Source organism: Dendrobates tinctorius, unplaced genomic scaffold, assembly GCF_039654945.1.
Source record: "Dendrobates tinctorius isolate UK_male_01 unplaced genomic scaffold, ASM3965494v1 ptg000079l, whole genome shotgun sequence".
In the NCBI taxonomy this organism is placed as follows: Eukaryota; Metazoa; Chordata; class Amphibia; order Anura; family Dendrobatidae; genus Dendrobates; species Dendrobates tinctorius.
This window is the reverse complement of record NW_027361747.1, coordinates 27,655,936-27,669,427: the sequence shown is the minus strand read 5'-3', so window position 1 is coordinate 27,669,427 and position 13,492 is coordinate 27,655,936. Positions and strand designations below refer to the sequence as shown.

General features: G+C 47.1%; 1 protein-coding gene across 1 annotated transcript in view; it reads right to left on the bottom strand.

The window, feature by feature from the left end:
• Nucleotides 1-1,827: 1,827 nt before the first annotated feature.
• VPS37A (VPS37A subunit of ESCRT-I) overlaps nt 1,828-13,492 on the bottom strand; it is a 49,516-nt gene continuing 37,851 nt past the window's right edge. The window contains exons 11-12 of the mRNA XM_073583614.1: nt 10,129-10,209; nt 1,828-2,100 (exon numbers count right to left, since the gene is read on the bottom strand). Of these exons, the coding sequence (XP_073439715.1) occupies nt 10,129-10,209 (81 nt within the window). The 3' untranslated portion in view covers nt 1,828-2,100. The remainder of the gene's footprint in view (nt 2,101-10,128; nt 10,210-13,492) is intronic.

Genomic DNA, 13,492 nt, shown 5'->3' with positions numbered 1-13,492 from the left:
AGGTGAGTAAAGCAGTTGTAAAAAAAAACAAAAAAAAAAAACACGCTGCGCCAATGGATCCCTTTATTTAACCAGACAATCTGAGCAGAAAATTAGGAAATGTCCCTGATAACACCTATATTCTGTATTAACGGCTCATTTTGGGCTCTCTATACCAATACAAGGGAGGTTTATATACTTTATGACGGACGTGTAACAACTCAGAATATTTGATGATTTGGAATTTATTAGATCCCACAGGTGGATTATCCCAACACTATAAATGACACACAAATCTGTGCTGTTACAGAGTAACATTCCCGCTCCTTCCCAACACCCCGTATAGAATGACATGACACTCCAAAGACCTACTGATAGAAACTTAGGCTGTAAGCCCCAATGGGGACAGTGACGATGATGGCTATAAAGTAAAATCCTTGGGGCTTCCTGGCATAGTCCTGTCTATCGGCATTACATCTGTATCAATTTTATTGGTACTACTTTGGGGCAAATTTGAGGTTTTTTTTTCCTTAAATGTCATAATCAACCTTCAGAATAAATATTATATAATTAATAGTTAAGGTTATTATCGGTGTGACAAAATTATTCTTATGTGTTGCGTAAAAAATGGGTAAAAAAAAGGTTTTTGAGTTTACTCGGTTTTAATATTTTCTATCTTTTTTTTTTAAAGGTTATAATGAACCTCAAAATTTCTTTAAAACAATGCATCGTGTCTGTCAGTGTTATCCCATGAAGCCTGAGCTGTCTAATAAGAGCAAATATGATGGCAGACGAGATGATGACTAAGGGTCCCGTTTCACACAGCCACGCACCAGCGATCCAGACAACGATACGACCTGGTAGGGATCGCTGGTGCATCGCTACACGGTCTCTAGTAAGATGCCAAACAGGCAGATCTCTTCAACGACACACCAGCGATCCCAACAATGATACCACCTGGTAAGGATCGTTGGGACCTTGTCACACAGCAGCTATTCTGAACGATTCCAGCCTGTGTCCCCGAGTTCTGTGTCGCCAACGAGGTCGCTCGTCGGCGTCAAACACAGCGATGCGTGCTGGCCAGCAGGACGCCGACGATGAAAAAATGTCCGGACTGGCCGCGGCTCTCCTGACCCAAGCGAGACAGTGTCATAGAAATATATAACGCAGTCACGCTTGGATCAGGAGAACCGCGGACAGACCGTGCATTGGCAGTCCGTGCTTGGACCGATCCCCACGGACATCTGAATGAGTCTTTATTGACTAGGTGACGTAGTCACTATTGACCACAGGAGTTAAAGCGGTCAGGATTGGAGTTTATCACCAATGCTGGCCTCAGTGTAATATATACAGCTTATACCTTCTGCATATAGAACAGGTATAGATTTTGGGTAGAAATCATATACGCCCTACACAATCCACCCTAAATATGGGGAAGATGGCACCAAAGTAAACATGGTTGTCTGGGACGTGACACTTCTCATAAGATAGGTCATCAGCGCGTGATTAGTAGGGGCACCAACCCTGAATACAGGCCTGTAAAAAAACCCAATGTAAAGCCATCATTTTTATGATAGAAGATACATTTAGCTATGTATATTTATTTTTATTATCAAAGGTGTCTGTCACTAAAGGCAATAAATGAATGTCAAATAACTGTTAGCGAAGGTTCAGTAACAGGACACAGCCACAAGTCTATCAGTACTGCTTGTGCTTGGTGTATCTCCAGCATATGGTACATGTGCACCGAGTACAACGCACGCCAACATTACTGACAGCCCTGTATGTACAGAAGTGTGAAATGATGGGAATTCACAAGTCATTCATTTATGGAGTAAAAGGCTCAAGTCACAGAAATTAAGTATTTAATATAAACCATTCCAATATGGGTAACAGAAAGTAAAAAATATTAGAAGTATCCTACAGCAGATACAGAGTTGAGTCGATGCAAAATGAATAATAGGAGTTAAATTGTACAAAAAAATAAAATAATAAACAGGTCAGATAATCTATCAACAGAACAGAGTACAATCATTGTTACCTTCCAATCAGAAATACAAAAAAAATGTGCTTCCTGGGGTTCAACAACCAACTTCTTCTATGTCAACTATTCTAAGAGACCTAAAAAAGAGAAACCAGAGAATTAGTAGGTACGGGCTTCATTAGAGTATAAATCCAACAGTGTCCGGCGAAATGGACACATGTGAACATGGCCCTGAATACACATCCCGCCAGAAAGCGTGTATGGTGCTCTATGGACACTAGTGGGTAGGCTCGCAAATCTAAGAGTTGATCAAACGAACGTCACAGCGGACTGCTGGGAAACTGCTCACTTTCTATTCCTTAGAGTTACAGAAGCCCTCTCATGAAGATTTTTTTTTTTAATAACTGTGTGCATATTCATGATGAGCAAACATGATCGGATAAGGTGTTATCTGAGCATGCTCGTGTGTTAACAGAGTGCCTTCAGCGTAGTCGAAAAATATGTTTGAGTCGCCGCGGCTGCTTGATAGGCATTCTTTGCATGTGTTACAGCTGTCGAACAGACATGTAGGCACGGGGACTCTCACATATTTTTCGAATACGCCAAAGTCACTCGGTTGGCAAATGAGCATTCTTAGATAACACCTTATCCGAGCACGTTTGCTCATCACCGATGTATATGGGTATGTAGTTTAGTGCATGTGTAATAATGTACTCATCCATCTTCAACGGGATCCAGCGCCATTCAGCCCCACACCTCTGTGATCGCACCACTCTCTGCGTGACCCGGAAGTGGCTATTACTATGTAAGCCTATGGGGCATCAGCGCACGGCTCCATAGACTTATATTGTAAGGGTTCGCTCACATCACAGTATAAATCGGAAGAGTGCCAACAGATTTTTTTTTATTGGATAGCACCTGGACCATTGTTATTCAAAGGGGTAGTGCTGAGGACAGATTTGAAGATGCTGGGGTCACTCCAGAGACCCCAGCATCATAGTGTGAGCCTGAGAGTCTGAAGAGCGGTGACGTCACTGAGAAGAAAAGCAGAATGGCGCTGGATCCCGGAGAAAGTGGAGGTAGAGGAGTATAACAACACAGTCCACCACATACAGATTTATTAACAAAAAACCCTTTGTGGGACGGCTTTTTTAAAGTGAGATGGAGGTAAGGTACGAGACCTCTCATGTCTCCGCTGAATGCCTGCATAGAGCCTATGTGGCTAGCAGTTTTCCTGGCCCAATGTGAATGGTCCTTTGGGATTTTTATTGTATGCATGGACCCCGCTGTTTGTCATCTTTGTGCGTCTCTAAAACCTTTTAGACGTTACAGTACGTAGTTAGGGTTTTTGCGCACAGAGTTTTTTGGAGGTGGCTTTGGAGCAGACACTTAGTGGAAAAGCTGCAAATCTCAAAAATTCTCAAAAACTTAGAGGTTCAGTTTCTGCTCTGAAAACACGGCAAAAAGACTCCTTGTACTCACAGCCTTAGCATGACTGAAAAAACAGGATTTTTGGTTGCTTACCGTAAAATCTGCTTCTCTGAGCCTTCATTGGGGGACACAGGAACCATGGGTGTATGGTGCTGCCACTAGGAGGCTGACACTATGCACATAAAAAAGTTAGCTCCTCCTCTGCAGCGTACACCCCTCCGACTGGCACTAATCAGTTAGTGAGAAAGTAGTAGAAGCAACAGAATAGAAAGAACAAACAGACAACTCAACTGTAACCATAACACGCAGAAGAAATAACAGGAATTGTAAACATGGGAGGGTGCTGTGTCCCCCAATGAAGGCTCCGAGAAACAGATTTTACGGTAAGCAACCAAAAATCCTGTTTTCTCTATCGCTTCATTGGGGGACACAGGAACCATGGGACATCCCAAAGCAGTCCCTGGGAGGGAAACAGCAGAAAACTTCATTCAGGTCAGAGAACTCACCACTGCTACATGCAAGATCCTTCTATCTAGGCTGGCGTCCGCCGAAGCGTAGTTATGGACCTGGCAAAATTTGGCAAACGTGTGGATGGAAGACTATGTTGCCGCTTTGCAAAGTTGTAGGGCGGATGCCCCATGGTGTACCGCCCAGGAGGCGCCCACTGCCCGGGTACAGTGAGCCTTAATCCCCGGGGGAGGCACTCTGTTCTTAATCCGGTAAGCCTCCAAAATTGCAGTTCTGATCCAGCGAAGAAAGGGAAAGAAAGAAGGCAGAGGCCACACTACCTTACTTTATCCTGGTGAAGAACCAAGAAGGAAGGGTGACAGGAAAGAGCCGCCAACTCTGAGACGCGTCCAATGGAGGTGATAGCCACAAGAAATGCCACCTTCCAGGACAGAACAGACAGGGAGACCTCTCAGAGGTTTAAAGGGGGAACCCCTCAAGACCTCCAGAACAAGATTGGAGTGCCAGGGGTCCACGGGATTCCGGTACGCCACTCCTTGAAGGAAAGTTTTGACTTGAGAATGGGAGGCTAAGGACTTCTGAAAGAGAAAGGCGAGGGCTGATACCTGACCCTTTAGAGAACTAAGAGTAAGGCCAGCATCAAGGTCCGCTTGGAGAAAAGCCAAAATGGAAGGAAGTGACAATGTCATTGGCGGAATGTCGTTGGACTTGCACCAGCGAAAATAGGCTTTCCAGGTCCGATAATAGACCCTGGAAGACGACGGCTTCAAAAAAAATGGACGCTCTCAGAACCGCAGTTTCAACAGCCATGCCGTCAAATTGAGCGACCGAGAACTCTGGAGGCAGATGGGTCCTTGTGACAGAAGATCTGGCCTGTCTGGGAGCCTCTAAGGTGCGTCCGCCAGAAGATTGACGATCTCTGCGAACCAAGACCTTCTGGGCTAATCCGATGCGATCAGAATTACTGGCACCCCCCTCTGCTTTGGAAGGGAAAGGGGAGGAAAAAGGTAGGGAAGCGCGAGTTGCGACCAGGGAATGGCCAGAGAATCGGCGCCCACCACGAGAGGGTCGTGGGACCTGGAAACGAACCGTGGAACCTTCCTGTTCATCCGGGAAGCCATGAGGTCCACATCCGGAGTTTCTCATCGAAGGCAAATCTGATGGAAAACCTCCTGATGCAGGGACAACTCTCATGCAGAGAGACCCCCGGGGGCTGAGAAAGTCGGCGGCCCAGCTGTCCACGCCGGGAATATGCACTGCAGATATTGCCGGAACGGTCGTCTCCGCCCAGAGGAGGATCCGGGATACCTCGGCCATCGCCCGGGACCCTCCCTGGTGATTGACGTATGCCACTGCTGTGGCACTGTCCGTCTGAATTCTGACTGGCAGACACTTGAGAAGCCTTTCCCAGTGACGGAGGGACAGAAGGATGGCCCTTATCTCGAGGATCAATCCAAAAAATAGAGAAAAAAAATAGAGAAAAAAAAGCAGCACACTCCGTTTACCGTGTCATAAAAAAACCTAAGTCTTTTATTTTAGAAAAAAACATACATGGACAAGGTTTGTGAGGGCAGGATAAGTGCAGGCATGCAGACAAGAAACAAGACTACGGCCGTTTCGCGTTAAACACACTTCTACGCATGCTCTTTCAAGCAAGCACCTTCACTACCGTGCTTTCACCCTGCAAGGTGTCGCTGACTCAGAGTCCACGTACTCCATCAGTAATTAGACTGTTTCTTAGTGCCATTCTATTTTTTTCTTCTTTGAGTTGCTTATCTCGAGGATGTTGATCGGTAGAGAGGATTCCTGTGTCGAAAAACGTCCCTGAACCGTCAGATGGCGAAAAACCGCCCCCAGCCGAGAAGGCTGGCGTCCGTTATCACCACCTGTCAATGGACCGGAAGGACCAGCCCTGGAGGATGAGAGGGGATGACAACCACCAGTCGAGAGACCGCTTGACTCAGGAAGAGAGACGAAGCGGACGATCCAGCGACAGGTCTGTCCCATTGCGAAAGGATGGCCCGCTGACGTGGTCTTGAGTGGAACTGCGCAAAGGGAATTGCTTCCGATGCGCCCACCATTCTGCCCAAGACCTTCATTGCTGAACAGAAGGAAGGAAGCCAAAGGCCTTGCAGGGAGCAAACTCCTTGTTGGAGGATTGCTTTCTTCTCTTTGGGGAGAAAAACCCTCGCCTGTCGGGTGTCGAACAGCATGCCTAAGAAGACAAGGCACTGAGTCGGAACATTTTACTGTTGACTAGCCACCCGAATCGGGCTAGGGAGTCAAGGACGATGAACAGACTTTCCTGGGCCTGAGAGAGAGATGGAGCCTTGATGAGGATGTCGTTGAGGTACGGGATAAGCACTAGGCCCCTGATCCTCAAAATGGCCATCAATGCCACCATGATCTTTGTGAAGACCATGAGAGCAGTCGTGAGGCTGAACGGCAGGGCGACAAACTGGAAATGGTTCCACTGCACTGCAAAACATAGGAACCTCTGATGAGCCGGAAAATCGGAGGTAAGCGTCTTGATGTCTATGGAGCACGTGAATTCCTGCGCCTCCATGGAAGCAATTACTGAGCGGTGAAACTCCTTCCTGAAATGGCGCAGGCGGATCTTCCAGTTCAGTAACTTCAGATCCAGAATGGGCCGAACCACGCCACCCTACCTTGACACCACAAACAGGTTTGAATAGAAACCTGGGAAGCGGTCTTGTTCTGGGACAGGGACGATAACTCTGGAACTGAGAAGGGAGGCGATGGAAGCAAAGAAACCCGGAACCAGAGCAGGATCTTTTGGAGGACGAGATTCGAAGAATCGATCCTGGGGACGCGACGTGAACTTTATTTTGTATCCTGAGGATATAATCTACCTGACCCATGCGTCCTCCACAGAGGCGAGCCAAGCGTCCCAGAAAAAGAGGAGACGACCGCCCAGCCTGGGAGATACACTGGGATCTGGACACGAATCATGCCGAGGACGATCTGCCTGGTCTGGGCATGGCGGACCTACCATGGGAGCTTTGAGGACACCATGAGGGAGTGGGCTTGAAGGAAGCCGTTTTCTGACGTGGTGGGTCTGTGGCCTACACTGACCAGAAGAATCCGCCGTCGCCGTGAAGCGACGAAAGGCCCGAAAGGGGCGGAATTGCTGCTTCTGGGAAGGCCGGCGAAAACTGGACTGGAGAAGAAGAGAACTCGTGCCATCTGTGGCCTCCTTAATAATCTGCTCCAACATGGGCCCAAACAGGTGTTCTGTCCCCACATGAGGCGAATGGAGGTGTAGTTGATTGGGGCTGGGAGAGATTCCTACCTTCAGTTTACTCAATGCAGAGCAGACAGGACTGTTGCTGTTTTGCTGTTCATGCGTCCGGAGAGATGATACACACCAGATATTGTGAAGTCCAGACTTGTTCATTTGGAAATCTGGACATACAGCATATGATTGGTAATGCAGTAGGTTCTCCAGACGTGCAGATGTAACGACCAAGGTGACACAGCAAATTGTGAAGCAAGTTGTGCAGCGCTTGTGCAGCAAATGTGATTCAGCAAAGTGTGTGCAGCAAGTTGGTAGCAAGTTGATTCAGCAAATTGGTCAAAAAAACTGATGCCTTTCACAGCCCGTACAGGCGCGTCTCTCCCGGGTGAAGTAAAACTAAGAATGGCAGCTAACAGGAAGAGGAGGAGTGACCTGACCCGGAAGTGGAAGGCATGTGCTAGAAATAATTAGCTGCAGGCTGCTATACAGAAAAAGACCAGCAGGTGGCAGCAGACCAAATGCAAGACTACACAGCATGGAAAATAACACAATCTATGAAACCATATAATCATAACTTTAGACGGAACAGCACAACAGGCGATCCCACAGGAAGGGGAGGCTGGTAAGCGACTTTTTGACAATAGGCCATGCTTTGAACCAAATGTTCCTCCGGATGACCACCATATTGCTGGAAGCCTGAGCAGCCCAGGATGCGGAGTCCAGGGAGGCAGAAATCAAATATTTCCCTGCATAGGAGAAGGGATATAGGATGCCGAGGCGCTTCCCTCTTTGAAAGCGTCTGGTAGGGTTCTCCCGTTCTCTCTTTAGTACCTCCACAAACACACGGTCTGGGGCGAAGATCTTGGAAGGTGGTATTGTCTGGTTGCCCGCGACAATCAGGCTCTGAACCATATCTCTCATGTTAGAGGCCTGTTCTGAATCATCCTCTGAAAGCGCGTCCGAAGACGCCTCGCCTGGCTCGGGGGAGGAGTATCTGGAAGAGGGATCTCGCCGTGAAGGGCCGGATGGTGAGATGGAGCGGGAAGGGGACCCAGAACGGTGCTCCTGTGTGGGCCTTTTGCGGCCTGTGTTGGAAGGGCCAGGCGGAGAATCCTGTGACCCACTGGCAACTGTGGGATCTGGAAGGGGCAATTTGTCAATCACGGTCACCAGGGTCTGTGACACTCTGGTGAGGTCCGCCACAGACTGCGACAGAGAAGACACCCACGCTGGAATAGGAGTCTCGGACTCGCCTGGGGTAGAGAGGGACTCCTGGGCGGTGGGTAGAGAGATTGCTGCAGTTCTGACAGAGGGAAGAGGACTGACCTGAGGGGAGTTTGGACTTGCACGAAGAACATGTGAAGTGTCTGACCAGAGTAGAGGAGTAGAGGAGGAAGAGGAAGCAGAGGGACGAGTAGGCTTAGGCATGATGAGCCGACCCACTAACTGATGCCAGAATGGTTAGGGGACAGAGAAAGATGCAGATGTGAGAGTCAGTCTGCAGGGCAGAGCTACTCACAGTGTCCAGCCAAGCGTCCTTCATGTCCAGTAGTCTGCTACCGGGCTGTTGAGGCTGCTGTTACGAAGGTAGGAGCAGGCCCTGCCGGGAGAAGCCACTATCCGGGTCTACACGCCGGAAAATGGCAACCACAGGGAGGATGCTGGAGGTCCGTGTGTAGGGGACTGCATGCTGCAGCAGTGGGCGTGCTAGAAGAAATGCCCGCTCACTGAGGCCAGTGGAGGCGTGGAGCAAACCACTATATGAGGGAGCAGCAAGATGGCGGTGATAGCTCCTTCCCTGCCCAGCCTGTCAGAGGAAGCCGGGTGGAGGGGGCGGAGCTAGTCACCGAGTACTGGGAGCGGAAGTGGAGGAGAGACGGGCGGGAAAAAAGCCCGCCTGAAGGCAGAGAAGCCGGGGGCGGAGCTAAAGTGCAACTAGGCCTGAATAGACTATAACACTAAGCTTAAACTGATTAATTTAGTGCCAGTCGGTGAGGTGTATACTGCAGAGGAGCAGCTAACTTTTTTATGTGCATAGTGCTAGCCTCCTAGTGGCAGCAGCATACACCCATGGTTCCTGTGTCCCCCAATGAAGCGATAGAAAAAAGACATGTCCATCAAGTTAAATTGAGTAGATACATCCCTAATGCCTGATCCAATGTTTTACTAGAGCTTACAACCTGTATAAGGAGCCCCGCCCCAGCAATAATCTGTGCTGTATGTGATAATTAAAGCACCACTCCAGCATCTTTTTATTTGAGCGCTGGAGTGGTGCCACTAATGTAAGTTCGCTGCCCCTAGTGTCATACTTACCAATCACCGGATTATTTTTTTTAATAGCGCTGCTACGTCGGTCTCCAGCAGCTCTGCCGGATTCTTCAGTGTTTGCTGGGCGATATGAAGGTCACTACTCAATATAAGTCTGTGAGTGGTACAACGAGGTTCCTATAGACTTACACAGAGCTTCTGACCATTACCTCTGACCTCTGGTCAGTTAACGGACCGGAGCGGTGTCAGAAATAGCAGAAGATGGCGGCTGGTGAAAATAATTGTAAGGGCAGGGAACTTAGATTAGTGACACCACTCCAGCGCTGCAATAAAAAGAAATGCTGGAGTGGTGCTTTAAAGGGGTTTGGAACTACACCCACACTGATAACCTCTATGCTTAGGACAGGCGGATACCCTTATCAGAAGGGTGGGGGTCCAACGCCAGGCACCCTTACAATTAGCTACTAGCTGTGCATGGTATGGTATGGATGGTGTATATGTACATGCAGAGTGCATGGCGGTATATTACCGTACCTATAGCGGTGCATGGTATGTATGGATGGTGTATATGCACATGCAGAGTGCATGGCGGTATATTACCGTGTAGCGGTGCATGGTATGTATGGATGGTGTATATGTACATGCAGAGTGCATGGCGGTATATTACCGTGTAGCGGTGCATGGTATGTATGGATGGTGTATATGTACATGCAGAGAACATGGCGGTATCTTATCGTACCTATAGCGGTGCATGGTACTGGCTGTGCAGGGATATGGACTGTTGCAGCTTCTCTTCTTTGGCTCTTCTACTGTGGCAGCACTGAGAGACAGGGAATAAAACGTCAGTCACGTGAATGGCTTATTGAGACACAAATGAAATTGTGACAAGACTAGTCTCCGTTTCCTCTAGTCTCTGCACAGATGCACAATAAGATGTACAGAACAATTACATTGACCCTTCGGGCCCCTTCACACACAGCGACGCACCAGCGATCCCGACAACGATATGACCTTGTCAGGATCGTTGGTGTGTCGCTACATGATCGCTGGTGAGCTGCCACACAGGCAGCTTCACCAGCCACCAGCAACACGCGGGTAACAAGCGACGCGCGTCGCTTAGTTACCCACTGTGTACCTTAGTTACCAGCGCGCTGGTGCAGGGAGCTGGTAACCAAGGTACACATCGGGTTTCTAAGCGGCGCGCGGCACTTAGAAACCCGATGTGTACCTTGGTTACCAGCTCCCTGCACCAGCGCTCTGGTAACTAAGGCACACATCGGGTTTCTAAGCGCTGCGCGCCGCTTAGAAGCGCGATGTGTACCTTAGTTACCAGTGCCAGCTAGCTGATCGCTGGTCTCCCGCCTGTCACACGCAGCGATGCATGTTGGCCAGTGGGAGACCAGCGATCTAAAAAATGTCCTGGCCATTCCAGGACGATCAGCAATACCCGGCAGGGGGGCCGGACGCTGATAAGTGTCACACACAGCGATCTCGCTTGTGAGATCGCTGTTGCGTCACAAACCATAGTAACACAGTTTTGAAGGCTGATGGAAGACCTTATGTCCATCTAGTTCAGCCTATTTTTAGTGCAGCTGTTCTGCATTGTTGATCCTGGGGAAGGCAAAAAACCCACAGAGTAGAAGCCAATTTTCTCCATAGGGAAAAAAATTCCTTCCCCTAAGCTGGGTCAACCATCTACCTATATTCTGTTATTCGTAACCTTCTAAACTGTTAATCACAAGAAAAGCATCCATTCCTTTCTTAAATTCATTCAGTGAGTTGGCCATCACCACTTCCTCAGGAAGAGAATTCCAGAGCCTCACTGCTCTTACCGTGAAGAACCCTCTTCTATGCTGGTGCAGAAATTGTCTTTCCTCCAAACGAAGAGAATGCCCCCTTGTTCTTGTCACAGTCCTTGGTACAAACAGTTCATTGGAGAGATCTGTGTATTGCCCTCCGATATACTTGTACATATATATTAGGTCTCCCCTAAGTCTACTCGAATCTAGAGTAAATAGACCTAATTTTGATAACCTTTCTGGGTATTGTAGTGAACCAACTCCAGTTATCATTTTAGTAGCCCGCCTTTGAACCCTTTCAAGTTCAGTAATGTCTTTCTTGAGCACCGGCGTCCAAAATTGCACACAATACTCCAAGTGTGGTCTGACGAGTGATTTGTACAGAGGGAGAATTATGTTTTCATCTCGTGTCCCCAGACCTCTTCTAATGCATCCCATGACCCTATTTGCTTTGGTGGCAGCTGCCTGACACTGGGCACTCCAATTTAGCTTCTTATTGACTAAGATTCCTAAGTCTTTTTCCATGTCTGATTTCCCCAGCAGTTTCCCATTTAGTAAGTAATTGTAGCATCTGTTTCTCCTTCCCATGTGCATAACCTTACACTTATCTGTGTTAAACCTCATTTGCCATTTTTCAGCCCAATTCTCCAATTTACTCAAATCTGTCTGTAGCTGCAAACTGTCCTCCTTTGTGTTAACTACCTTACATAGTTTTGTATCATCTGCAAATACTGATATTTTACTGTGTAAGCCATCCACTAGATCATTAATAAATATATTAAATAGTAGGGGGCCCAATACAGAACCCTGTGGTACCCCACTAGTAACCCTGGCCCAATCTGAGTATGCACCATTAACCCCTTCACCCCCAAGGGTGGTGTGCACGTTCATGACCGGGCCAATTTTTACAATTCTGACCACTGTACCTTTATGAGGTCATAACTCTGGAACGCTTCCATTGATCCCGGTGATTCTGACATTGTTTTCTCGTGACATATTGTACTTCATGTTAGTGGTAAAATTTCATTCAAATAACTTGCATTTATTTGTGAAAAAAATGGAAATTTGGCAAAAATTTTGAAAATTTCGCAATTTTCCAACTTTGAATTTTTATGCCCTTAAATCACAGAGATACGGCACACAAAAAACTTGATAAGTAACATTTCCCACATGTTTACTTTACATCAGCACAATTTTGGAACCAAAATTTTTTTTTGTTAGGAAGTTATAAGGGTTAAAAGTTGACCAGCGATTTCTCATTTTTACAACACCATTTTATTTTTAGGACCACATCACATTTGAAGCCACTTTGAGGGGTCTATATGATAGAAAATACCCAAAAGTGACACCATTCTAAAAACTGAACCCCTTAAGGTGCTCAAAACCACATTCAAGAAGTTTATTAACCCATTAGGTGCGTCACAGGAATTTTTTTGAATATTTAAAAAAAGAAATGAACATCTAACTTTTTTTCACAAAAAAAATACTTCAGGTTCAATTTTTTTTATTTTACCAAGGGTAACAGGAGAAATTGGACTGCAAAAGTTATTGTGCAATTTGTCCTGAGTACGCTGATACCTGATTTGTGGGGGGGAACGACTGTTTCGGCGCATGGCAGAGCTCAGAATGGAAGGAGCGCCGTTTGACTTTTTCAATGCAAAATTGGCTGGAATTCAGATCGGACGCCATGTCACGTTTGGAGAGTCCCTGATGTACCTAAACAGTGGAAACCCCCTACAAGTGACCCCATTTTGGAAATTAGACCCCCCAAGGAACTTATCTAGATATGTGGTGAGAACTTTGAACCCACAAGGGCTTTACAGAAGTTTATAACGTACAGCGGTACAATTAAAAAATCATATTTTTTCCACAAAAATGATCTTTTCACCCCAATTTTTATTTTCCCAAGGGTAACAGGACCCTAAAAGTTATTGTGCAATTTGTCCTGAGTACGCTGATACCACACATGTGGGGGTAAACCACTATTTGGGCGCATGGCAGAGCTCGGAAGGGAAGCAGTGCCATTTGACGTTTTTGGCTGGAATTGAGATCGGACACCATGTCGCGTTTGGAAAACCCCTGATGTACCAAACAGTGGAAACCCCCCACAAATGACACCATTTTGGAAACTAGACCCCCTAAGGAACTTATCTAGATGTGTGGTGAGAACTTTGACCCCCCCAGTGCTTCACAGAAGTTTATAATGCCCGGGCGTGAAAATAAATAATTCGTATTTTTTCCACAAACATGATCTTTTAGTCACCATTTTTTTATTTTCCCAAGGGTACCAGGAGAAATTGGACC